At 37.3% G+C, this 23,945-nt stretch overlaps 4 protein-coding genes across 6 annotated transcripts; 1 reads left to right on the top strand and 3 right to left on the bottom strand.

Annotated features, from left to right (window-relative positions):
• The first annotated feature begins 1,341 nt into the window (after positions 1-1,341).
• On the top strand, positions 1,342-4,004 carry LOC121759613 (RRP15-like protein). The gene is made up of 8 exons (XM_042155266.1): positions 1,342-1,877; positions 1,971-2,072; positions 2,232-2,313; positions 2,421-2,440; positions 2,539-2,599; positions 3,046-3,125; positions 3,233-3,340; positions 3,539-4,004. Exons 1-8 carry the CDS (start codon positions 1,440-1,442, stop codon positions 3,608-3,610), a joined length of 963 nt encoding a protein of 320 aa, XP_042011200.1. The 5' UTR covers positions 1,342-1,439; the 3' UTR covers positions 3,611-4,004.
• A 227-nt stretch (positions 4,005-4,231) lies between these two features.
• On the bottom strand, positions 4,232-7,957 carry LOC121759100 (zinc finger protein CONSTANS-LIKE 10-like). Of its 3 annotated transcripts, none has more exons than XM_042154602.1 (6): positions 7,875-7,957; positions 6,968-7,097; positions 6,138-6,848; positions 5,444-5,656; positions 5,024-5,325; positions 4,232-4,938 (listed from the first exon to the last, which is right to left on the bottom strand). In XM_042154602.1, exons 3-6 carry the CDS (start codon positions 6,723-6,725, stop codon positions 4,809-4,811), a joined length of 1,233 nt encoding a protein of 410 aa, XP_042010536.1. In that variant the 5' UTR covers positions 6,726-6,848; positions 6,968-7,097; positions 7,875-7,957; the 3' UTR covers positions 4,232-4,808. The 3 variants fall into 3 exon arrangements, with proteins under 3 accessions (XP_042010536.1, XP_042010535.1, XP_042010534.1); XM_042154601.1 differs by having other exon boundaries at positions 7,756-7,946; XM_042154600.1 differs by having other exon boundaries at positions 6,968-7,946.
• A 3,466-nt stretch (positions 7,958-11,423) lies between these two features.
• Positions 11,424-20,143, bottom strand: LOC121758241. The gene is made up of 16 exons (XM_042153662.1): positions 19,635-20,143; positions 17,954-18,654; positions 16,090-17,283; positions 15,503-15,784; positions 15,308-15,379; positions 15,008-15,088; positions 14,647-14,681; positions 14,429-14,516; positions 14,210-14,356; positions 13,798-13,989; positions 13,253-13,332; positions 13,088-13,160; positions 12,899-13,000; positions 12,712-12,817; positions 12,515-12,602; positions 11,424-11,929 (listed from the first exon to the last, which is right to left on the bottom strand). Exons 1-16 carry the CDS (start codon positions 20,005-20,007, stop codon positions 11,743-11,745), a joined length of 3,801 nt encoding a protein of 1,266 aa, XP_042009596.1. The 5' UTR covers positions 20,008-20,143; the 3' UTR covers positions 11,424-11,742.
• Positions 20,144-20,621: 478 nt separating this feature from the next.
• On the bottom strand, positions 20,622-22,367 carry LOC121757216. Its single transcript, XM_042152729.1, has 4 exons — positions 22,235-22,367; positions 22,043-22,142; positions 21,273-21,650; positions 20,622-20,902 (listed from the first exon to the last, which is right to left on the bottom strand). The coding sequence occupies exons 1-4, from the start codon at positions 22,342-22,344 to the stop codon at positions 20,774-20,776; spliced, it is 717 nt and encodes a 238-aa protein (XP_042008663.1). The 5' UTR covers positions 22,345-22,367; the 3' UTR covers positions 20,622-20,773.
• Positions 22,368-23,945: the final 1,578 nt, after the last annotated feature.

The following is a 23,945-nucleotide window of genomic DNA, read 5'->3' as shown; positions in this document are numbered from 1 at the left end:
CTATGCTTTGTTATCTCTCACTAGTTGTATTCATTCAGAGAGAGGAAAGCTCTGAACTTTTTTTATTCATAATAATATTGAGAGTTTTTCGACCCACCGTTTGCATTTGGAGAATCTTATCTCACTTCTTCTTTAAAGTATTTCTACTTAAACATGTGTCTGGATTATAATTTATATTGGTGGATTTATAGATTATTTTTCGAAAATAAAAATATTTAGTGTCTTTCTTTTGAATCAAACTTATACGGTATGTATACTCATTTTGATATGGAAGATAAATATCAACCATTGGTATTGAAATATATACACATGTTTTTTTATCAAGGTCCTAGTAACATAGTAACATGTTTTGAAACTTGTTTTTCTTGTAGAGTTTGTGTATTCTTTTAAATGAATTATTGTTGGACATCCAATGCTTTAGTAGGTTTAAGAGTGACTTATTTTATAGCCTATCACATTTAAATATTCATCTATTTCTCAAAGTGTTTTCAATTCATTGTATGTATATAATTTATGTGTATATATGGATCTCATGTGATTTTGTTGATTGTTTGTGTCTATAGTCAAATGACTCAAATCTATTATTATTATTGTCAAGAATCAACCCATACAATGTACCAAATCCACAAACTATGAAAAGAATATCAACTTTTTTCTAAACAATCCATGATCATTTTTAAATAATACTATTAAATTTGACATCTCGTGGAATAGTGTATTTGGTCGGGGTAGTAATTTTACATTAATTGCACATAATTATAAATTTAATAACATAGAAAGAAATTGACTCACAACACGCAATCGTTTAGAGAAAAACATATTTTACTGTATTTTAGTGTTGTAAGATGAGAGATTTGCCTAACAATGACCAACAACATAATCTTAGGTAAGATTTGCAAACCAATTAAAAAAATTTATTTTAAATAAAGTTGATGTCTCGATAAACTGCATGTTGGTATGTAATGTATGGTCAAAAAGAGTAGATCAATATGTCAAAACAAGACTCAACATTTTTAAAGTCAAGCTCTATCAGCATAATATTTTTTATATTTTTCTCAGAAATAGTAACATTAATATTAGTAATTAGTTTATTTTCGAATGTGTTTTGAGTCTTCTTTTCAAGTATGGATTAATAGTGGCGAACATTTTTTTTTAAAATTTCTCAGGTACTTATATTTTTTTTGTAATTTTCGAAATTTTAAAATCCTTTATATTTGGAAATTGTGGTCATCTTAAAAAGGAAATATAATACTACTCCATATGTTATTGCAATTATATAGTAATAGTTTTAATAATAAAGCCCAATAATGAAAGAAAGATATGGGCCAAATCCCACAAAATGCATATTTTCAACAAAATAAGCAAATTTCTAAAACCCTAACATAAGCCCTAATTCGATTTTGGGGGAAGTTTGAGCGAAAATCTCAGAAGAGGAAGTGATGGCAGAAGCAACGCAATCGGTCGATGTTAAGAATATCGGTAGGAAACGGAAATCTGGGAAAAAGAAGGGGATAATGGCGAAGAAAAGGCAAAGAATGCATCAAGGCGGTGAAAAGAAGGTCAAAATTAATCCGAAAACGAGGAAATTGTATCAGAAAAGGGCTAGGGACTACAATTCCGATGATACAGAAGAAGATGAAGAGCCCCATCAAGCTCCCAGTGCAGTTGCCGTTGACGAATCCAAGCAAATTGGTGATGGATTTGACGACGACGGTGATGAAGAGGATGAAGGGTTTGAGGGAGAGGAGGAAGAAGTTTCGGAAGACGAAAGCGGTAAAATTCAGCCAGGGATTGTGAGGTTTTCCGAGGGGATCAAGGCTTTTAAGTCGGCATTTAAGAAGATTGTTAAGAAGAGTGGTGGAGATGAGGACGTGTTGGTGAGCTGATTTATTCAGCAAGAAATGATTTTTTTAAATGTTGTTTGCATTTGAGTGGAAATTTTAAGTTATTTGTGTTTAATGTGGTTGCAGGGCCCTGTGTTATCTGCTAATAAGAAGCTGATAGCTGAGAAGCTTGCTGAAGAGGATTTGGAAAAGAAAGTGAAGGGGGAGGCGAAGAAGGAGAGACACATAGTAATACATTTTTCGACCTTTGTGATTTTTGTATTCTTGATTCATATCTTCCATGTATGTGTTTGTGTGTGTTTGATTCAATGTTTGGCTATTTTTTATGATCTTTGTGCTTTCTTGTGTGTGTTTTGGTTGATTGTTTGGCTATTTTTTTATGAAAAGATAAGCGAGAAGGGGCACGTGAAGCCTGCAGACTATTTGGATCCTCATGAGAAACTTCTGTTGGGAGTGGCAACTAAAGGAGGTATTAACATTGTTTTTTTGTTGGTTGTGATAGCATTCTTATGTTGCTCTCGTTTCGGAACTGACTCTGGTTCTTATCATGTGCCCGCTGTAATCCTCGGTGGTCAGTGGTGAAGTTGTTCAATGCTGTAAGTTTTTTTTTTGTGTGTGTTTTATGTTATTTTGTTTCCCTGTTTCAAGTGTAAATGAGTGTGCGGGTTTCTGAAGCTACTGTTTTTATATACAGGTAAATAAAGCCCAGAATGCTCAGAAAGGTTTAAATCCTTTAAGAACAAAGGACGAGAAAGGTAGGGCGAAGCAACTAAGTACCCACTTTTTTATGCCGCATGTCTGGTTCTGATCATTGCTTTCTCAGTTTGCTAAAATCTAGTATCTTTTAATGTGTGAAAATTACTTAAGTTTGAATGTGTTATTTTGAAATTTTGTATAATCTGCTAGACATGACTCCTGTTCAGATCAATGTCACACACCCGTAGTATTGGATATTCTTTAGTGGAAAATATAAGGATAATGAATTGAGAGGAAGTAATTGTAATGAAGAAGTATCCGTTGATTAGCATCTTTCTTTGGTGCCATTCACAAATGATATTTTTAGGACCTTTGGTGTTTTAACATCTTTTGAAGATGGATTATGTTTTTTTTTTTAATTTGGAAGAAAGGAAGTTGAGCCTGTAGTATTAAATTGCTACCTATCAAATATCGATCTCCTTACACTATTATTATGAAATGCCAGTAATAAAACAACGAAGGAAGGAAGCCTTCTTCACGGAGTTGGGCAGGACATCGACCCAAGCAGCAGCGACAGTTATCAAGGTCCATTACAAGAAATTCATTTATTATTTGATAAACAAAATGTGTGCTATGACTTGCGGAACTTCTGTCTTCCAGCTAAACTTATCTATTAATTTGTCAACTTGCAGGTTGGCTCCTCAAGTGGCCCTGGGGCCGTTGAAGCTCCTACATGGGCCCCTCTGCGTGACAATTATATGCTGACAAACCCCAAGTTGAAAGATTGGGATAAGATGCAGGTAATGTTATTGTACACACTACGCACCCTTTACTTGTACATACGATCAAGATGTTTTAGTAAAAATAGCAACTTTTTCTCCTAGAATGAGATTTGACTTTGATGCATGACTGGCTGTGGTTGATTTAACAAATCTTAGAAGTGTTTATTGTTCATTAAAAGCCCAGGCAATTCTCGTCACCCTCTTTTTTGCTTCTAGGATGCTAATGCTGCAGATTACTTTAGCCGGACATCAGATGCTGATTCTTCATCAGACGACAGTGATGCATAAGGTTAGATTATTAATCTATGGTGAACTGCTCAAGTTGGAAGAAGCTGTGCGGTGCTCACTGTCTTGACTTGTTAGACGATCTACTTTGAACACTTCCCCAAGTAAAGAAATTGATGATCCCGAGCTGGTTTAGGGGGAAGAAAATTAGCAGGGCACTTTCATGTTCTATGTTGTAGGTCATTCCATGTTACATAAAATTATTTATTCTGTGTTTGTCCTTCCGTGTTCTATGTTGTAGGTCATTCCATGTTACATAAAATTATTAATTCTGTGTGGAGTATCTGGCATCACCAGAAATGTAGTTTTGATATTGTAACAAGCAATGTTTACTGGGTATTCCTGATTAATATGAAGGAAATCAAAATAGGGAGAAAATGTTAATCAGTTAATGGTATTATTGAATGTCTGTGTGTATATATTCAATATTTACGAACATATATGCTTATATAGATATGGTGAAAATGTAAGTGCATTAAACATCTGTGTATAAATTACTCTCTCCATCCCATAATAGATGTTACACTTTCCTTTTTAATTTATCCCACAAAAGATGTTTCCAGACACAAATTTCTAGATTTTTTAAATAGAAAGCATGTGAAAACAGCACATTCAAACCATAACTTATAAACAAATAAGAAATGAGGCTTTTATAAAGAACAACAAATCTCAGCCTTTGTGCTAACACTACAGCTATAATGAATCAGTTATACATGTCATCCAACAAGGGAAAAAGGAGAAAAATAGATAGCAATACAGTTTATCCTTTCTTCTACTCCAACAAGCTCTCAGACAGACACTATTTACTACATCTGCATGTGAACAACCACATTCCTCGAGTGAGCAAAGCATATCTCAGCCATCTACATGTGAATGCACAGGCCGTGCAGAATTGTTGTTCCACTGATATAATGACAAATGTACACCTTGAGAGGAGTGTGATGCTCTTAAGAGGCTTGGAGGCTCTTTACCCTCTCCTCACTGGTACTAATCTAAGCTAGCTGGTAGGTGCCCAGTCGGGGGATTCTCGTCTCTTCCCACGACAAATATGCATCTGGAGCAGTCAAGGGGAATGGAGAAATTTGCATCAGTTGTCCGGCATTATCTGCTCATACCATATAACACTTCAAGGAAGGTTTCGTAGTGCATTAGCATCTCCCGTTTAGTGTTGCTCTCTTATGCCCTTGATTACTTTTTTCACTCAGTAACTCTTGCTTGGGCTAAGTGGATCGTAGTCGTAGGTTTCACCAGCTTTGACAAAGCGTCCCTTCACACGCCTCCGTACATCTGCTCTTGCCTTGCGAGATTCGTACCTCACCTTCTTCTCAAACCTGTCGTGTCATTGAAATTAACATGTAAGAAGGAAACTCGAGATAAGTAGTAAATGCTCCACTCGAAGAATGAGGGAATACTTACATTCGTGACTTCTTCTTTTCTTTGTACCGCATGACAGCATTGGTCCTGCTAGTAGAAGGTGTGGAACTGTCAGGGCCTGGAGGGTACCACGGTGGGTCCCCCACAATTGCCATTGATGAAACTCCACAGTCTTGATAATCTCCACCAGTGGTTTCCCCAGTAAGACCGGAGAATGAGAGGCCCGACTGTGTCTGCTTTGTGAAACATAAGTTGGGTTCAGTTTTAGAGCTAATAACTGAATCTGCAGGTGCTACATCGCTGCAAGCTGGTTGCATCGGATTCAACCCTCCAGTCGATGATACCTAAGAAGTAGCAAGAAACCAAGTACCTTAGCCTTCCCTATAAACTCTATTAGTCTTCAGATAGGATTGCATAGTAAAAGAGGCGCGGTGTTTTAAGAAATTTCATAATAGGAATTACCTCAGCAGCAGAAGCACCTTCACAATTGGATGTGGACATATATTGCATTCCAAATATCCCATCGTTACCAAAAATATTTTTTGGATTATCAAGAGACATACCAAAAAGTTCATCATAGTTTTCAAAACCCATGTCAATCTCATCCATATTGAGATCATCATAGCAACCATCATCCGCATACAAAGCACACCCTTTCGCTCCTGGCAGGGGAACCTGGAATGCAGAAAAGATGCAGCATTCCATCAGCATATTGAAATACCACGCCACACATTCATTTCTTCACGTTGCCTTTTTCTTAAACATTTGTTAGCAACCTATACGTCACAAATCTAATCAATTCTAGCCTGCATTCATAGATGAAATTTTACGAGGCAGCGATAAACTTAAGAGAAAATAGTAGTACTAAGATTTTCTGCTGGAGAGCAACCAACACTCTTTAGGTACTTGGCAGAAAGGTCCACAATTTTCAGCCAGTAGTCGAATGACCACAAGAGGCGAGAGATTGAATTGCAAGGTTCGATAAACAGCCTCATACGACTAAGCCAGATGATAAGACGATGCAATAATAAGTCTTTACACCTCACTATACCTCAGCAACATCAATTGGTGCACAGAAATAGATTCAAACAGACTCATCATGTAAATACCGTCACTGTTGACAAATTTGGTCATGTAAATATAAATAGGTAGATACCTTGGGCATGGAAGAGCTAGTAGATGCAGTCGCCTGATTCACATTCTGCAGCCTCTGATCAACAAGATGAGTTAATGACTCCATCCGACCTGCTGATTTGTCCAAGTCCAGATTAGGCTGGCTGCAAGCTTCACCCCATAAGGATTCATTCTGCACATTCGCTTTTTCTTGGGGGTCTTGGCAATCTATTGTTCTGTTATCAGTAATATTCATTGAACCCATTTCCCGCTCACATGCAGAATCTCCGACTGAAGGAGAGTTGAAGAAAGGCCAAACAGCAGAAAGTTCTGAAGCTAAAGGGCAGCCAGAGTAACAATTAACGGGCTGTCTCTTATGCCCGGGACTTGCATTTGAATTTACATGCCCCATCCAATCACAATTCTGACAAAGGGATACCTTCTCCTCTACACATCTTACAAAAGCTGGCTGAGAATTGCACCTTTCACAAACAAGTGTCCTCGAGTGACGCCTTGAAAGGGCATTTGCAGAATGGACAGAGTAGTCACAAGACAAACATAAACTAGCTGCATCGGACCTACAGAACACTGCGGCTCTTTGCTCCCCACAGAAATCACAAAGATAACCCATGTTTCAATTTGTCCAACAACTTATCCGGCCAGCAGAAACCAGGTGGTCTGAGAATCGTGATGAAGTTATCCTGGAAGAGTGTTGGAGTTGGGCAATGCTCCACGATTGGATGTATAAAACTATCTGCATTAAAAGGTGTTAGGATTATAAGGAAGGTAGCAACGGCCACAACTAATTAATTCATGCAACAGTCAACTTCAACAAGAGCAAGGTAGACATACATGATTTATGAATATCAATACCTGAAAAGGAATGAAAACGACTGGCGGCAACAAATGAAGCAGTCCTCAACAAGTGACTGACAAAGATCTGGAAACAGGAGTGGAGAAACTGCCCTCGGATCAGAAACACCAGGCTACTTTATTACTCCTACTAAACAATGCAAGAACAAGTTCTTAGCGAAATGTATCAACATATAATACATTACAGGAAGATAAGCCAAAGCCAAACCAACAGAAGCAAACTGAACTCAGACACATTATAAAAAAACATACTACTCAAAAGAAAAAAGGCGCTTCATTCATGGCGTATAAACCTAAGTGCCTTTTTAGAACTACAACACAGACATTTTAATTGTAACAAGAAACACATCATTTTCATGTTGTTTTCTTCTTTTAAATCACAACACCAATCTGTTCTTCATTTCTACTATATCATAGTGTCTATGTCAGCTGCAAATACTCCCTGGAAAACATGAATAGGCTGAAGAAAAAGGAGAGTAATGAGTTTATTGTAAATCATAACTAACATAATATCATTACCATTTACCACAGCTCTCTGTTTCCAATGACATGTGACACACACACACAGAAAGAGATTACATTATAAGAATTTTAAGCAAACAAGTAAACAAGCTCGTGTTTAGTGACTCTCAAAATACCCAAAATACCAACAGAATATTCGATCCCCAGAATATACTCAAGAAAAAAAAATCAAGCAAAATTAATAACACATCAAGCCAGAAGAAGAAGAAGACCAAAAGTCTCCAGCAAATCAGTTCCCGCTAAGCTAAAATCTTTACTTCCTTTACCCGAATCAGCATGAAAAGGCATCCAACAGCCGGTTTCTATTACACCAAAAAAAAAACAGCAGAGCTTTGAATCTCGCTAAAACCCCAACAAACAGCACAGAAAAAGATAAAGATCTGACCTTTCTCGAAGGAAATGGGGGTCTGAGCAGAAAAGATTGGGATTTTGGGTGCTGAGCTGTTGGAGAGAAGGTGAATAAATTAATGGGAAAAGTGATAAAAAGTGCATTTGATGAAGAAAGGGTAGTGAGGTGGGCCCCTGTCCTTTTCATGAATATGATATATGCCCATTTTCTTTTTCATGTTTATCATTTTCGTTAATTCTTAAATTATTTTGCTTATTTTCTTCTCCTTTGAAATTTGTGGTCATAATCTTGTTTATTTCTACCTAAACATGTGCGGGTATTATTTGTATTTAATGGCTTGTGTTTTAAGTTGGGAATTAAATGTCTACTAATAAGTTAAGTAGCAAATATTGTGAGTAAAGTAGCAAAAACTAATTTTACTTTGAAACGATGAACGATATGGGTTTAGGAAAAGTATTTTCTAATGTTTCCAGTGAAAAACAATATATTTCTAATCTCCACAAATTTGGACATCAAACGGTCTTGCTTTGGTATAAATTTCATTTAGATATTTAGTAATTAAAATGGTTATATGCAATACATTAGTCAGCTGGAAAAGTTAGTACTAGTATTATGTAATGTGCAAGTACAAGAAAAGTTTGAATATTGACTATTTTGAGTAATTATTAAGTGTCATTTTATAAACGTTTGGTGGTGTTGAATATGAAAAAGTCATAATATTTCTGTAAATTAAGATGATGAAATAAGCTTTAACTATATGCAGAACTAATGAAACCTACTTAATTTATTTAATTTCAGAATCAAATAAAAAAATTTCCAACATAAGTAGTTCACCTAAAAAAAATTCTCTCCCTTTCTTAATTTAGTTCATTGGATAAGTTTAAACATATTATTATTTGACAACAAGACAAATATCTTTGACCACACAGTGTATCTTTGAGTCACAACTACATTTTATTTTATTAAGTTGAAAACCTATGATGAGAAAAACTTATATCCACCGCCGTGATGAAAGATATGATTATCTAAATTGGATGGCAATTAAGGAAAAATGCAATGAAAGATAAGATTAACCAAAGTTGTTGACATATTACAATATTAGTTTGTACTTCTTCCATCCACAAATAGGAGTATCATTTTTTCATTTTAGTTCGTCTATGAATAAGAGTCCTGATTCATGTTTACTATAAATAGAAATAGATCCCACATTATATTTACTTATTCTTTCATATTTTATTTAAAATTAATACATATAAATAGAATTTATATTCCATTTGTTAGGATCGTCGACTGCAACATTAGTTTGATATTGTCCGCTTTGGGTCAAGCCCGCACGGATTTGTTTTTGGGTCACTCCCAAAAGGCCTCAAACTAATTGGGGTTGGACAGGAATTATATACACCTTCCAACTTCCCCTACTCATCCGATGTGGGATGGGTTTGTACCCCAACAAACCTCCCCTCAAACCGAGACCACATCGGGAACGCAGTCGACACGAACATGGGTTGTTCCAGCCCTGGCCCCTGGGCCATCCTGGGCCCGACTCTAACCCGAGTCTTTCAGGGCCCGACCCTAACCGGGGCTCATCCAGACACAACCCATAGCCACCTGGGCTCTGATACCACTTGTTAGGATCGTCGACTGCAACATTAGTTTGATATTGTCCGCTTTGGGTCAAGCCCGCACGGATTTGTTTTTGGGTCACTCTCAAAAGGCCTCAAACTAATTGGGGTTGGACAGGAATTATATACACCTTCCAACTTCCCCTACTCATCCGATGTGGGATGAGTTTGTACCCCAACAAACCTCCCCTCAAACCGAGACCACATCGGGAACCCAGTCGACACAAACATGGGTCGTTCCAGCCCTGGCCCCTGGGTCATCCTGGGCCTGACTCTAACTCTGAGTCCTTCAGGGCCCGACCCTAACCGGGGCTCATCCAGGCACAACCCATAGCCACCTGGGCTCTGATACCACTTGCTAGGATCGTTGACTGCAACATTAGTTTGATATTGTCCGCTTTGGGTCAAGCCCGCACGGATTTGTTTTTGGGTCACTCCCAAAAGGCCTCAAACTAATTGGGGTTGGACAGGAATTATATACACCTTCCAACTTCCCTCACTCATCCGATGTGGGATGGGTTTGTAACCCAACAAACCTCCCCTCAAACCGAGACCACATCGGGAACGCAGTCGACACGAACATGGGTCGTTCCAGCCCTGGCCCCTGGGTCATCCTGGGCCCGACTCTAACTCGAGTCCTTCAGGGCCCGACCCTAACCGGGGCTCATCCGGGCACAACCCATAGCCACCTGGGCTCTGATACCACTTGTTAGGATCGTCGACTGCAACATTAGTTTGATATTGTCCGCTTTGGGTCAAGCCCGCACGGATTTGTTTTTGGGTCACTCTCAAAAGGCCTCAAACTAATTGGGGTTGGACAGGAATTATACACCTTCCAACTTCCCTCCCTCATCCGATGTGGGATGGGTTTGTACCCCAACAAACCTCCCCTCAAACCGAGACCACATCGGGAACGCAGTCGACACGAACATGGGTTGTTCCAGCCCTGGCCCCTGGGCCATCCTGTGCCCGACTCTAACCCGAGTCTTTCAGGGCCCGACCCTAACCGGGGCTCATCCAGGCACAACCCATAGCCACCTGGGCTCTGATACCACTTGTTAGGATCGTCGACTGCAACATTAGTTTGATATTGTCCGCTTTGGGTCAAGCCTGCACGGATTTGTTTTTGGGTCACTCCCAAAAGGCCTCAAACTAATTGGGGTTTGACAGGAATTATATACACCTTCCAACTTCCCCCCTTCATCCGATGTGGGATGGGTTTGTAACCCAACACCATTAACTTTTTTTAATTCATTTTTTCTAATATTTTTTAAAATTCGTGCAGCTAAGAAATGCGACGCATAAAAGTGGATCAAGGAAGTACTTATAAATTAATAACTAAACAACCAAAGAAAAGTGCTTTTTTATAGTAGTAGTATTACAAAAATATGTGAAGGATTAACACGTGGCGGCAAAGAAAAGCGACAAAGTTTTGGCATTAACGTACACGTCAGCCTTAACTTCGGAGAAAGGGTCTTCAAACTATAATTAAGATGACGCTACCAAATTACAGTAGTATATTTGGTTTATTATAACCATTAATTATAGGATTCAAATTAATTTAGGATTATAATCATGGAAAACGGAGATTAAAATTGGAAAATCTGGGCCGGACCAAAACTTATTGGGCCTTGAATAAATTATCAGGGCCCAATATATGTTTTGTTCAAGATGGGATCACTAATGATGGGCCTTTTATTTTAATCAAGCTTATTTTGACACCCTATGGCTATAAACATTTTTATTGCCCTGATTTGTATGTAAAATTGATAAAATATGAAAAAACAAAATAGAAGAAATACTGTTAATAGAGAATGAAATTCAATTTATTAGTGAGAAATTTATTAAAAATAGTAAGAATTAATTTTTGTAGATGAATCAAAAGGAGACTATTGGTAACGGATAGAGTACATTCCTCGTGCATATTAAGCTGACGAATCTCACATTAAGTTAAGGTATCCAATGATAGGTAGATAAATATCATCAGCAAGCAATTTTCATAATAAATTCGAGTAGAAGTTGTGTTATTTGAATATTTGATAGAACTAAGTAACTAACCCTCAAAGAAGTACGTGTATATTGGTAAAGAGTTTCTATGGATATAAAGGACATCAAGGAAAACAAGTCCAGCAAACAAGTGCATTTGCTAATGTAATTAAACAAAGGAGGTGTGTGAATCAACCTGCAACGAGGCGAACACTTCGTTGTTTGCTGATACATCCCGATCAAGACCAGGTTTTCCGTTGCCAGATTCAGCAGAAAATAGGTGTCCTACAAACTTTCTATGGAGTTATGGTTTGAACAATCCGTGACAAGCACCTGCAGAGACGTAGAATCCTCGTGTACCCAGTTCTAACATCCTTCACAGCGTCTCTGATTTTGTCAAGAATAATCTCAGATGACGGATTTGTGCAGCTGGCAATGGGTGACGAGAGTTCAAGCGGAAGGATCTCCGAAGGATATATTCCTCTGCAGCAAAGCCAACTCATCAAATTAATTGTACTACACAGTACTGGCATCTAGTTTTGTACTACAAAGGAGATTTTATGTTTCATGTTAAAAGGCCAGACCAGCAGGGCACCTACTATTTATAGCAGCATAGCATCTGGAATGTTTTCTAAAATGTGTTCCAGATTTTACATAAAAGCAACTCAGTACTTCTAGCATAACATTCAGGAACGTTTTTTGAAATTGTCCCGGATTTTACAGAATAGCAACTCAGTACGGGCACTAAATTGTTAGGAGTATTTTGTAAAGGTCGTGACAATTTTTGAAATGATCCTAACAGTCAAGTGCGGATGTGGTGTTTGCCCTTTCTACAGTACACTAGCAAACAACTGAAACAATTAAAGTAGAATATAAGAGTCATCCAACTGCAAAGCTATTATCTTTCCTAAATGAGACTATGGGGATACCAGTCTACCACTAGCTTCACACAAACTTTTTTTTTTTTTTGCATTTTGTGCAGATAAGCTCATAATCTAGTAGATACATTGAGCACAGTAAGTATACTAGATGCAGAAGAGTTCATTAAGAAATGGAAAGATAACTCACCGCTTCAAGCAAGAAAGATCAAATGTGAAGGGCACCTTCCCCCCAGAGTTGAAATTAAAGAAACAAAGCTTCAGATCTAAACGATCCACTGCAAATGGTTGCATAAGACATTTCAACATTAAGGGTAGGCACGATCAGTATCCAGCTATGCAACAAACAGAAAAGAAATTAGAGAAATCAATCAGAAAAACACTTACCTGATGGTGAAGAAAAGCATGTCTGTGTTAGGTTCTGAAACTCTATATGTGCTGTTTGTATCTCCTCAACAACATCAAGTAAGGAACCTAAAAGTGAACTTGTTACCTGTGGGCCATAGACAGATAAGAGTAATGAGACGAATTATCTTATCAATTATCTTAAAGATGATAGGCACCTGCTACTTACTTGAGTTTCTTGTACCAAATTTTTAGCACTGACATATTTGTGAGCAGTGTCAGTGTTAAACACAAACTGAAATGCTATGCAAGCATCCATATTTGGAAAATTCTGTGAAGCAGTAACAGTTTAGGCATCGAGATATTGAGTTAATAGCAACACGCGAAAGAAAACATCATATGTATATTGCAGTATCACCTTTTTGATGTTTGTCTCGTTCAGCTTAAATGAGCTTCTGACACTAGATGTAGGACCAGCAATGATTTGTATGCTGTAATATCATTGATCAAATTAAAGTGAAACGGTGAGAGGTGGCCGTGGCAGTAAAGATACTTCTACTATCACAGCATATGAAATATATACCTCTGAATGATTAAATCGAGATGATTCAGGGTAACCTTGTGCTGACCATTTAAACTGGACAGGCCTTGGACAACCCACATCTGGAGATAGAATACATTTTACTTTCCAATTTGATATGTATAGAAAGTCCCACTTTTCAATTATAAAATTAATCACAATTATGTCTCCCGACAAGTTGCCCAAACATAGTTTGACATCTACAATCAAATTTCTATCCACACATTCTAAAATAAGCACCAACTTTAGATATCAAATCAACAAACCCAAAACCAATCTTCCAAAATTGTCCAATGACCCCCCTCACAGTCGCAGGCAAGTAATATTGAATGTGCCATCTATCTCTTTTTCTATACATTTATCATAAAATATTCGGTGTGCCATTGCCAGTCTATGTTTTTGTCCCAATTTTGTATGTGCTCTTACCACTGAGTCTCCCCAGCCATAACACACTATTACCCCATTTCAATGAACAAACTAAGTAGCAACTAAGTAAGAAAAGCAATGTAACAATTGAGTTTTAAAAGTTCTGTGGCAAGGGTATACACCTGCGTATCCAGACGAATAAACCTGCGAGAAGTCTTCTTTGCCAAGTGTTCAGTGACCAAAGTAATTGTCTCACCAACTCCAGGTTCAGCTTTTAATTTGCAGCATGAATGAAACGTTCTCTTCAAGGTCAAAATCTTTCTATCTAAAGCTTCTAAGGTCTGCCTCATTGTAGTCAGTTTATCATGGCAAACCTGACAGAAAGAGAATACATCTCACTTTTCAAACATGATTTGATATATATATCAAATCTAGGGGAGCTGAGCGGAGCTTAATACAAAAATGCTCGAATCAATCTGAACGAGTAAAACAACCAAGGCAAGCTCAAGCCTATTGATACTACAAGGCTGGTAGCACCGGAAACATGATACTTGTTGCATGTATTGCAGTTGCATATTAAATCTGACTTAATACCTCATGTTCCTTTGTTAGGTTGACAGACAACAACCGGTTACCAACAGCACCAACAGTAGAAGTGCATATGCCCATGGGAAGTAATGCCATATTTGCTCTTATTGTCTTTGAATCCTCCATCCTGGAGCTCAACAAATGTAGCCTTTTCTGCAAACAGAAGGGAGTGTCTTGTTACAAATAAAGATAAAGGCACTACATATTCAAAAACAAGAACAGTACCAACAGTCTTTCTCTCTTCACATGCTTCAGCTGCAATTTTGCCTTTTCAAAGACAACTTTATGCAATAATGACTTTGTTTCAGTTATTCTGCATAAACAATCACTTGAGTAAATATGCATTTTAGCCTGCATCAAGTCATGAGTTATAAATAAAATAATCACCATGCAGATGCAAACACCCATCACATGTCAGTTGCTCATGGATGGAAAATACTTACTTCTCAAGCTGGAGATCATGAAGAACAATTTCACTCTGGAAAAAAAGGAAAAATAGATCAACTCAGATGCAGTCAGCAACTTATCACCCAAAGCAGTTAACAATGTCAAAAAAAGATGTAATTGCAGCTGAAGCTTGAAATTACATCATTTATTCGTTTCCCTTCTTGGATAAAAGCAGTAAAACTTTATAAATCCAAGGGCAACAGTACAGTTATTGTCAAGTCTGCAGACTACACACAGAAATCTTAGATTTGGACAGATCATTTTTTGTAACTACAGCTAAAGATCATTATAATCTCTTACGTATAAAATTTGTTCGAGGAGATTATTGGAAAAAACTCAAACAGTTAACTAACAGACCTGAGGTGCAACTCCATGCTGAAGCATCTCATATACTTTCAACCTCTGCTGGTGAACCAACATATCTTCCAGAACATCAATCTGAAATATGGATAACATTACATTATCAAATAGCCTGGCCCATATAATATGCTGGTGAAAGCAAACAAATAAAGTAGTAAAGAAATATTGGAAGTTCAGCTTATATATAAGAAGAAAAAAAACCACGAGATTGTCTTTATACATAGTGCAGGACACTAGAAGAGTTACTTCAGCTTTACAAATATAATCCATAAGAAGGGAGAATGTTATGAGGCATACCATATTAAAACTAAGCTTATCAGCTGATCCAGAAATCAGGATTCTCATATCCTCAGTGAATTTAGAATATGCCTGCAATTCAGATTGACAGATTCATAACCATAAACCATGTGAGACAAAAATGATGGGCTGCTGCATCAGCGAGCTCTCTAGACAGATATAACAGAAAATGGGTTGAACCTAAAAAGAACATACATCAGCTAGCTTCCGTTTTTCTTGGCCATTTTGTTTGGTTCTATTGTCAATAGAATATACAATATTCTCTGTGTGATGATTGCCACTTTTAAGAAGTTTAGGACTCCTTTCAAGCTTCGTGATTTCTGTCCTATGTTGCGGATCTCTCAGCAATAGTCCTATGTTTCTCTTGTTTGCTGAATAGCTTTTCATGCCACCACTTAGCTGAATGATTCTTGGAGAGGCTATTTTGGGGATTTGTTTATCATCAGGCTCTTTCCTTGAAGGGCTACCTGCAGGGAACTGTTTGCAAACTGCATCAGTTTTGCCATGTGCAAATTGAAGACTAAGTCACCAAACATAAACCACTGTAGCCTTTATGTGATCAGATAGGTAAATGCATAGTACATAGTACAAAATTCTACCAAAAAACTGAAGGTTTATGTTTCTGGAGAGAGGGGAAGGGGAGGGAGACAAGAAAACTAGCAGACCTTGTAATGTCGGTATCTGGGGATTTAAATCGCTAAGACTGAAACAACCACAACAAATTGACAAGATAAACTTGTGCAAGTACATGAAACAACTAGGGGAAAAGGAAAAAAAATGACCTGCAATTGTGGTTGGTCTAAATTCCTGCGGGCAAAAGGAGAAACAGACTCATGTGAAACCATTCTGGACCCTGCTTCAGATATGTAATCCTCAAAGCTGGAGGTGTCCCTGTTTGTTAGGTCACCAACTTCCAGATGCACACCTTGGAACTGGCTCTCTTTAGTTGGAGAACTGAAGAGACCAGTGGTTTGCATTATTTCCTTCCCATTATGCATATCAGTACCTCCGTTATCGGTTGCTCTTAGTTCAATCATGTTTAGGCGGTTGACTTCAACAAATGGTGATCTTAACTTTCCATTCTTTCCTCCAGACACAGTAGTGACAGTACCGATGCTGTCAGTTGCACTTGAGTTAACATGTACAGGATCTCTCCCTGGAGTGAAATCTCGGCCTTTGTCAGAGTTTTCCATTTGTTTGAAACGACTCCGCAAATCTACAGATAGACTAGATAGAAGACCCAGTGAAGCTGGCAAGTTCTCATCCAACACTCTGTCTGAAGAATGAACAAATATAGGGGTGTTTGCTTTTTCACCTTCAATAAAAGCAATTTCAGCCAACGAAGACTTCGTTTCAGACTTAAGTGAATTTTCATACTTAGAATTGGTTGTAAACAGACTATGTATGGAGTTATTTCCAGACAAAGTCTTCTTAGAAGGTGAAGCAGCAGTGGGGCCTAGATCTGATTTGCCTGTAGAATAACTTTTAGCATTCAATGCATTAGGTGATTTTCCATCCATTGTTTGGTTCAATGATTCCTCTAAAAGATTTTCACCCCTGGCATGATCCATGTAGAAATCGAAATTCCTTTCTGTACTCCGATTTACACTGGCAAGTTTTTCTTCACTGTCTGAATCTTCCATGAAACTGATTCTAGAGATGTCATAATTCTTTTCTACTGCATTAGGGGATTTCGAAAAATCTAACGACTTGATTGTGGACTTGTCGACTTTAGCACTGAAGACAGAAGAGGATGCAGACTTTTCAAGTAATTCCAGTTTGGAAATGCTTTTCTGAATGGATGTCTCAGTCTCATGATGTTCAATGCTTCCATTTCTCTGCATGGAACTTGGTGGTTTTTCTGGCAAAGGGGATGTCACTCCCCAAGGTTGAGATGGAGATGCAGTAGTCAGAAGCGTTTGTTTCAGTTTAACTGGAGAAGATGTAGATACCAGCAGTGAGGAATCAAAATCATCCTGTGCCAACCAGATCAACTACTTTTGTTACTTATCATACGGAATTTCTAATAAACCAAGCATACTTGAGAGTTTAGACTCCCATAATTAGAATGGGGGAGTGGACGGGGGACATATATACATTTAAAGCACAACAAAGTGTAACCCACTGCCCTTCTTAGTTAAATTGTCGCTAATAAAGTAATAATCAAAGTAAACTTTGTGTACATAATATTTGAATTCTGTTCAGAACAAGCAGATAGATTACGGAGTGCCTACTACTAGTATAACCTATATATTGGCTGTTTCATTCAATGAAAACAGCTTTAGATTAGTTTGTGCTCACAATTCTTTTCCTACAATGAGAAGCTTTATAACTAAAATGAAGCTCTAATTGACATGAATTTGATCAAAACAATTATGTTCTCGGTGAGATACAATGGTGAAAAATCTAAATAAGGACTCAACTATTGCCATCTATCAACTGTGTGGAGATCATTATGACAAACAAAAACACTCCTGAAATACTCTTCAAACTTATAGAATAGATAAGGCGTGAGCAAGGGCATTCATGAGAAGAATGGACTGTAGCTAGAGAAAAATCAAAGTGTATCTTGAAAAGATGCCAAAAAATGCTTAGTCGCATAGCTAGGGAGTATGCGAAACCAAATTTATAGGAATGAATTCTTACTTTACTCAATTGATACGGTGAACTAATTGGTTTACGACTTTCTGTGTGAGAAGCTGTGACACCCAACATGCTGGTTGAACTTTTAGGAGAACAACGACCATGAAAGTTTCCACGAGAACCATTTGCATCACCAAATTGAATGCGATCATCAGATTTGTCTCCCTTTGTCACCCTGTCGGAGTTAATCCTCTCACTTCCTTTCCTTACAGAGTCATAATTTCCATGACTAACAGAAGATGAAACTTGTCCACTGTTCTTCTTTGGTGAAGTAATATCATCAGGTGCAATAACATGAAGCAAGTTCTTCCGGTTCTCTGCTAGGATTGCATCCAATTCTGGGGACAGTTTCTCATAGTCATACTTATTAGTGTTCCCCCAAACGAGACTCATATCATTGGAGCTTTGATTCTCACTTGCTTCTGTAGCAGACACAAAAGATCTCGGAACATGAGGTTTACCTAAAGTGAAAACCAAGGAGGTCTCTTTATGTGAATTAGTGGGTGTTTTCTCTTCAAAGAAGAGTTGACCCCCTATTGGTGTCTTTAAGTCTATTCCACACTCTGATCCAGCAATACTGTGGAAATGCATGGAAAAAGCTGTTGAGTCCATTGTCAAGTCATGATTATCATCAGAAGCAACAGAATCTGACAAGCGGCCAGGCCTTATGAAATTAGCTGATACAGGGCCAAAAAAATTATCTTCTGCTTTAAAAAGGGCAGAGAATTATGCGTTAGTAATTTGATATTTCTGGAGAACAAAATTAGCAAGAATGAAGGAAATAGAAGCATCAAGACTCCAGTAATGAAAACAAGACAGGAAAGTGTCTGATGTAACCGCACAATAACAACTGCTCAAAATATTTACAGTAATTAAGCATTTTAGGCGTAGAAATGAATGCATCGGCATACTTGAGCAGGAGTCCTGTATATGTAGTAGACAAAATTATACTAAAATCATAACAATATTAAGGTTCCTTTATAGTTAATGCGAGACTTTTCTCTCTAACCAATACCTTCAGTGTTAATGATAGTGCATTAAAGATAGATATGAAATGTTTCACTCCCTGTTCAGCATAATATATACTGAGTTGTCCAGGTTTCAGGTTGAAACAATTAAACTGAGTACCAGAAGCCACCAACTGCATGCAGTTTCAAAATCGTGTGTATATATGAGAACAAATTGTGCATCACCCCTAGATGAAGCAGTACTTTACAAATTAAGTGGTATCGACTGGGAATATGAATATCATGAATGTAAGTGAATCTTTTTGCTTCCAATTTTAACGAGGGTGACAGAATCCAGGACTGAATCACCAATTTTCAGTATCACCGAAAATTTCAGTAATCACTACTAGGGGCATCACCCTTAGATCCTGTCTCTGCCAATCACTCAATCTATGAAGAAACTCAAAGTGGACATAATAATATTTTGATGGAATGGGAATATTAAATTTTGCAAGTGAAACACTAACATGCTTCTAAAAATTTAATGAAGGGAGACTATAGATCACTCAATTAGCTGCCAGCTGATCAAATTTTAAACAGTAAGACAGCTCCCCAATTTATATCGTGCTTAAATTTGACACTATATCGAATGCCGAGCTGAATACTAACTGAGTCGTAAATCTCCAACAATAAACCAGAAAGAAGAACACAGAAAACAGTCATAAAACGAAACTTGCCATCATTTGACGAGGCAGAACCCATTGTGCTCCCTCCGGAGGAAGGCGATCCAATCGGGCGCAGAAACGACCTCTGCATTTCCATTATCTCGTCCTCAAGGTTATCACCTACATCATCCTCACCACCAAACTCCTTACTCCGCTGCAACAGCCCGCCAAACCCAAATTCGGCTGGCGAATCGTCCGCCATTTTCGCATTCTCCGACGGAGATGCCTCATTGAGTTCCTCATCGCGGTCGAAGAAGTGAACAGATGTCAACTCAGCAAAGCTCACCCTGCGAGCCCGCTTTTTGTTCAGAGCCACAGTGTCGGAATTTTCAGCGGCCATATCGCGGCGGTCTCCGTCGGTGTTGGGTTCCTCCTTAGAATCCATGATAAACCCTCCGAATTTTTTGGATATTTTGTGGAATTTGACACCAATTACAACTAGGGCTTTTGCATTTTCCAATCAATTTCGGAGGGAAAAGTATAATACTACTCCATTTGAATGCTGAAAGGATAGTTACTTTTGAAAATTGCACTTATGACCCCTGAAGTTTGTAAGAATATGAGAAACGCCTGGGCTATTTATGATTATTAATTAATTGCCAGTGATTAAGGAGGCAATTAGTTGTTAATGCTTTGAAAATTGATCCATTGTAAACGCCAGGCGAGATTATTTAAAACAAACCACGATCTAGCTATACCATTTCCTTCAATTTTTTTTTTTGTTTTTTTTTTTTTTACCATTTCCTTCAATTTAAAAGTGTCTCGTTTCATGATACATTTTTTTTTGTGTGAATGAAAAACGACACAACGATCATTATTATATCATCTGGTAGTATAGTCAAGAGATATCCCGTGGTATGTTAACATCTTTCATGTTAAATCTTATGCTGTCCCCACCGAACTGCACAATTTTCTGTACAAACTTGGTTCAGTGGCTGGGACGCCCCAACGCATACTAAAAAAGTAAAAAACAAAAAGAAGAGGCAAGAGGCATTGCAGTAGAGTTCGTGGGTGAACAACAAGACTATGATTTGACATCACACCGTTTTTTAGACTCAAAACAAGAACATAGAACTAGAAGATGGAGGCTCCCCCCCATAGGCTACACTACGATATCATCCCAGACAGAAACGAAGAGCTAAACGAGAACATCATCCGTACAGTGCACGCCAAGCCTCTTTGCCGTCCCTGGAAGCCTTGGTTGGACTTTGGACCATCTTTTCGTTGGAGAATGTAAGAGAGGAAACACTGGCCAAGTGTTCTCCAATCTGGCAGGTCACCTGTCAAAAGTGTCAAAAACCGTCATTAGAATCAAAACTAATAACAGCTGATGAGTACGTGAGGCTAGTTCAATAAAAGAAGATACGGGCCATGGTTTGGTCGATAAAGGTGGTGAAATATAACAGAGCCAAAGATGTTGAGCGCTTTCTAGTTTTATTTAGATATGTTTAGTATAAAGTACTCCTAAAACACATCCCTTTTCTGCAGGCAAATGGACTATGCTGTTATACAAAAATAGGTATGCCCTCCCGTGTATGCTCGATGACACAAGAATTCCAAGCATTCAGGCGCAAAATCAAAAGTTACTACTATAAAACTTGCATATAAACCTCCAAAAAAACTCAGCTAGACATAGAAATATCATAGTACCTCAAGGTCCTCGTTGGAGTTTTTACTTGATGTTACGCCAATCATCACAACAGTTGGGAGCTTCATGACATTTACCAAATGAAGCAACAAGGCAAATTCCTCATGTAAAATCTGAGAAAACAGTGGCGACTGTTGCAATCTGGAACTCAATAACTCAGATACATCTGTTGTCGGGCCCAATTTCATGCCATACAGTGAAACCTTTTCGCTTTTCCCAGAATATCTATTTTTTAGTTTGAGCTTAGTTTCTGGCACAACGAAAGGGACTATGAGTGTTGGCAGGGTATATTGTTCTTCTCCAGCTAATTTCAACAAAACTTCATTCAGAGCACAAGCTAAGACTGGAGGCTCATAATTCTCCAACATCAAAATAGACACCTATGGGTTTGGAGAGAGTTAGGCAAAACTCGAGAATCATTATGCAAGAGATAATTGTGATTCTGCATTTATGGTGTTACGTAACGATAGATTATCAAAACAAACAGCCGCTTGCAACAAAACTGATCTATAAGAGTAGTAGAGCATCAATTATCAAATCATTAGACATGAAAATGTTATAAACACACCGAGCTCAAATATAACAGCTATTATTCTTGAATACATATTCCAATTACCCAATCAACTAAACTGTATGTATCTTCAGACATTCAATTTCATGAATACAGCGAAAAATTCAATCTCGCGAAAAATTCAATCTCAGATCAATTTCTAAGCAGTTTTTCCAGCTCGATTAAAGGAAAGGGGGAAGCACGTATGTGAATGGCAATTACCTCATAATGGCCACCTGAACCGACGAAATGAATTGCTTCGCCAGATGCCATCAGATCTTTGATTCCGTAGCATTCTAACGAAAATCGGAAAGATTCCTTTCTGTCGAAATCGAAAAATCGCAACATTTTATCAAAATTTATTTTAAATATTAGGGGGAAAATGTCGAGTAAGGAAATGTCAATGCTACTCACATAGTCTGAAGCTTCGCGCTGGGATTCGGGTGAAGACTGCCGGCAATGGCCGCCGCGACGCCGACGTTACCGCCGTCGAGTAAGAGTATCACTTTCTCGGCAACCTTCATTTTCTACAAATTAATTTATTTATTTCTTTTTCTAGCTTTTATTCATAATTTTATTTTGAATCTTGTCAGAAAAGAAAAGATGAAACTGGGCTTCGGAATCAAGCCCAATAATCTGGGCCTAGTTAGGCCTTTTTTATTATTTTTACAATAATTGTTTATATTGTTATTTATACTTTATTACTACTAGCATTTGTAAAAGATTAATGAACTTTGTTCCCATTGATATTGTAGCAAATCAATTAGCAAATAAACATATCCATATTTTCGATGAATATGAAAATGACGTGGCTTAATATTTTTGATAGTGGCATAATCCTATTTGTTTTTGCCAAAAAAATCACTTGCAAAATCATGTCCATACGGAGTATGATAATTTTGTTTCGTTCAAAATAATAGTATAGTATTGTTATTCTTTATAACATTATTTCAAAATCGATATGCATAAATACGAGGTAATTCATTAATTAATAGTAGTATGTGAGGATTGCGAGTGGATTTTGTTTAAAATAATTATTTTTTTAATAGGGAATCAAGTTGTTAAATGTGATAATATACAGTAAAATAATTCCACTCAAGTATACCCCTTCGTTTATGTGCATTAAATATGATAGTTGTTTTATGACTAATACCATGACTTTGTTTTATTTATTTGAATTTAATTTCGAATGTCCCACCAAAGAAAAAAGTAGTTGGATAACTAATTCTGATATCATAATCAATTGATTAAAGATTTTGTCCTACCATACAAGAAATGAGTTTATGATGAAGTCAAATTAGTTTGTCACACCTCGCACTCTATATGTTTATTGTCTTTCATTTTCATTGCTAAAATTCTACCATAATATTATATTTTAACAAATTAAACTGATTAAAATCCCACGCCAAATTTTTAACCGCGCTTAAACCTCCACGATCAAATTGTTCCAATGAAATATATTTAATTTTTTACTTTTCAATCTTAAACCCCATAGTACGTAGAAAATTTGATCCTTCTATTTACCTTTTTAGTGTTATGTTTTAATAAGCCGATTGTATTTCAATTTATGATATTTGCGAAAAAAAGAAATAAATAATCAACCACAATACGCAATAAAATATACTAGTATAATTAAATTTTTTGATGTTGATGAGAGCAATTAATGGCACATTAACTACATTAATATTTATGATGATGATGATGATGATGATCAATGGTCAACATCAACTTTGATATCTATTTATGCATTCCAATAGCACATATCAACCTATGTATGGAACTTTGAGAAAGTATATTAATACTAACAATATGCAAATGCAACTATGGATGTATTTTGAGTAATTTGATACGTTGAAAGCATGATATTCAGTTAGGAAATTATTAGATCCACCAAATTAGACCATCCCAAAATAAAAATATTTAACTTTTTAACAATGTATTTTCGGATTGTGAAATAAAATAAAGGAAAACAAAACTACGATTCACAACATATGGCGAAATAACGTGGGGACTATTAAACCATTTTAATTTATTGAAGAGTCAACTGTTGATGGCTGATTAACATAGTAAAAAATTGACCATTTTGTTCCTTTTTTGAAAATTTGACATGTTCAGTGGTTTAGAC

Source organism: Salvia splendens, chromosome 12, assembly GCF_004379255.2.
Source record: "Salvia splendens isolate huo1 chromosome 12, SspV2, whole genome shotgun sequence".
NCBI classification, from domain to species: domain Eukaryota; kingdom Viridiplantae; phylum Streptophyta; class Magnoliopsida; order Lamiales; family Lamiaceae; genus Salvia; species Salvia splendens.
Note: the sequence above shows the minus strand (reverse complement) of the source record. Positions and strands in the feature narration are given on the sequence as shown.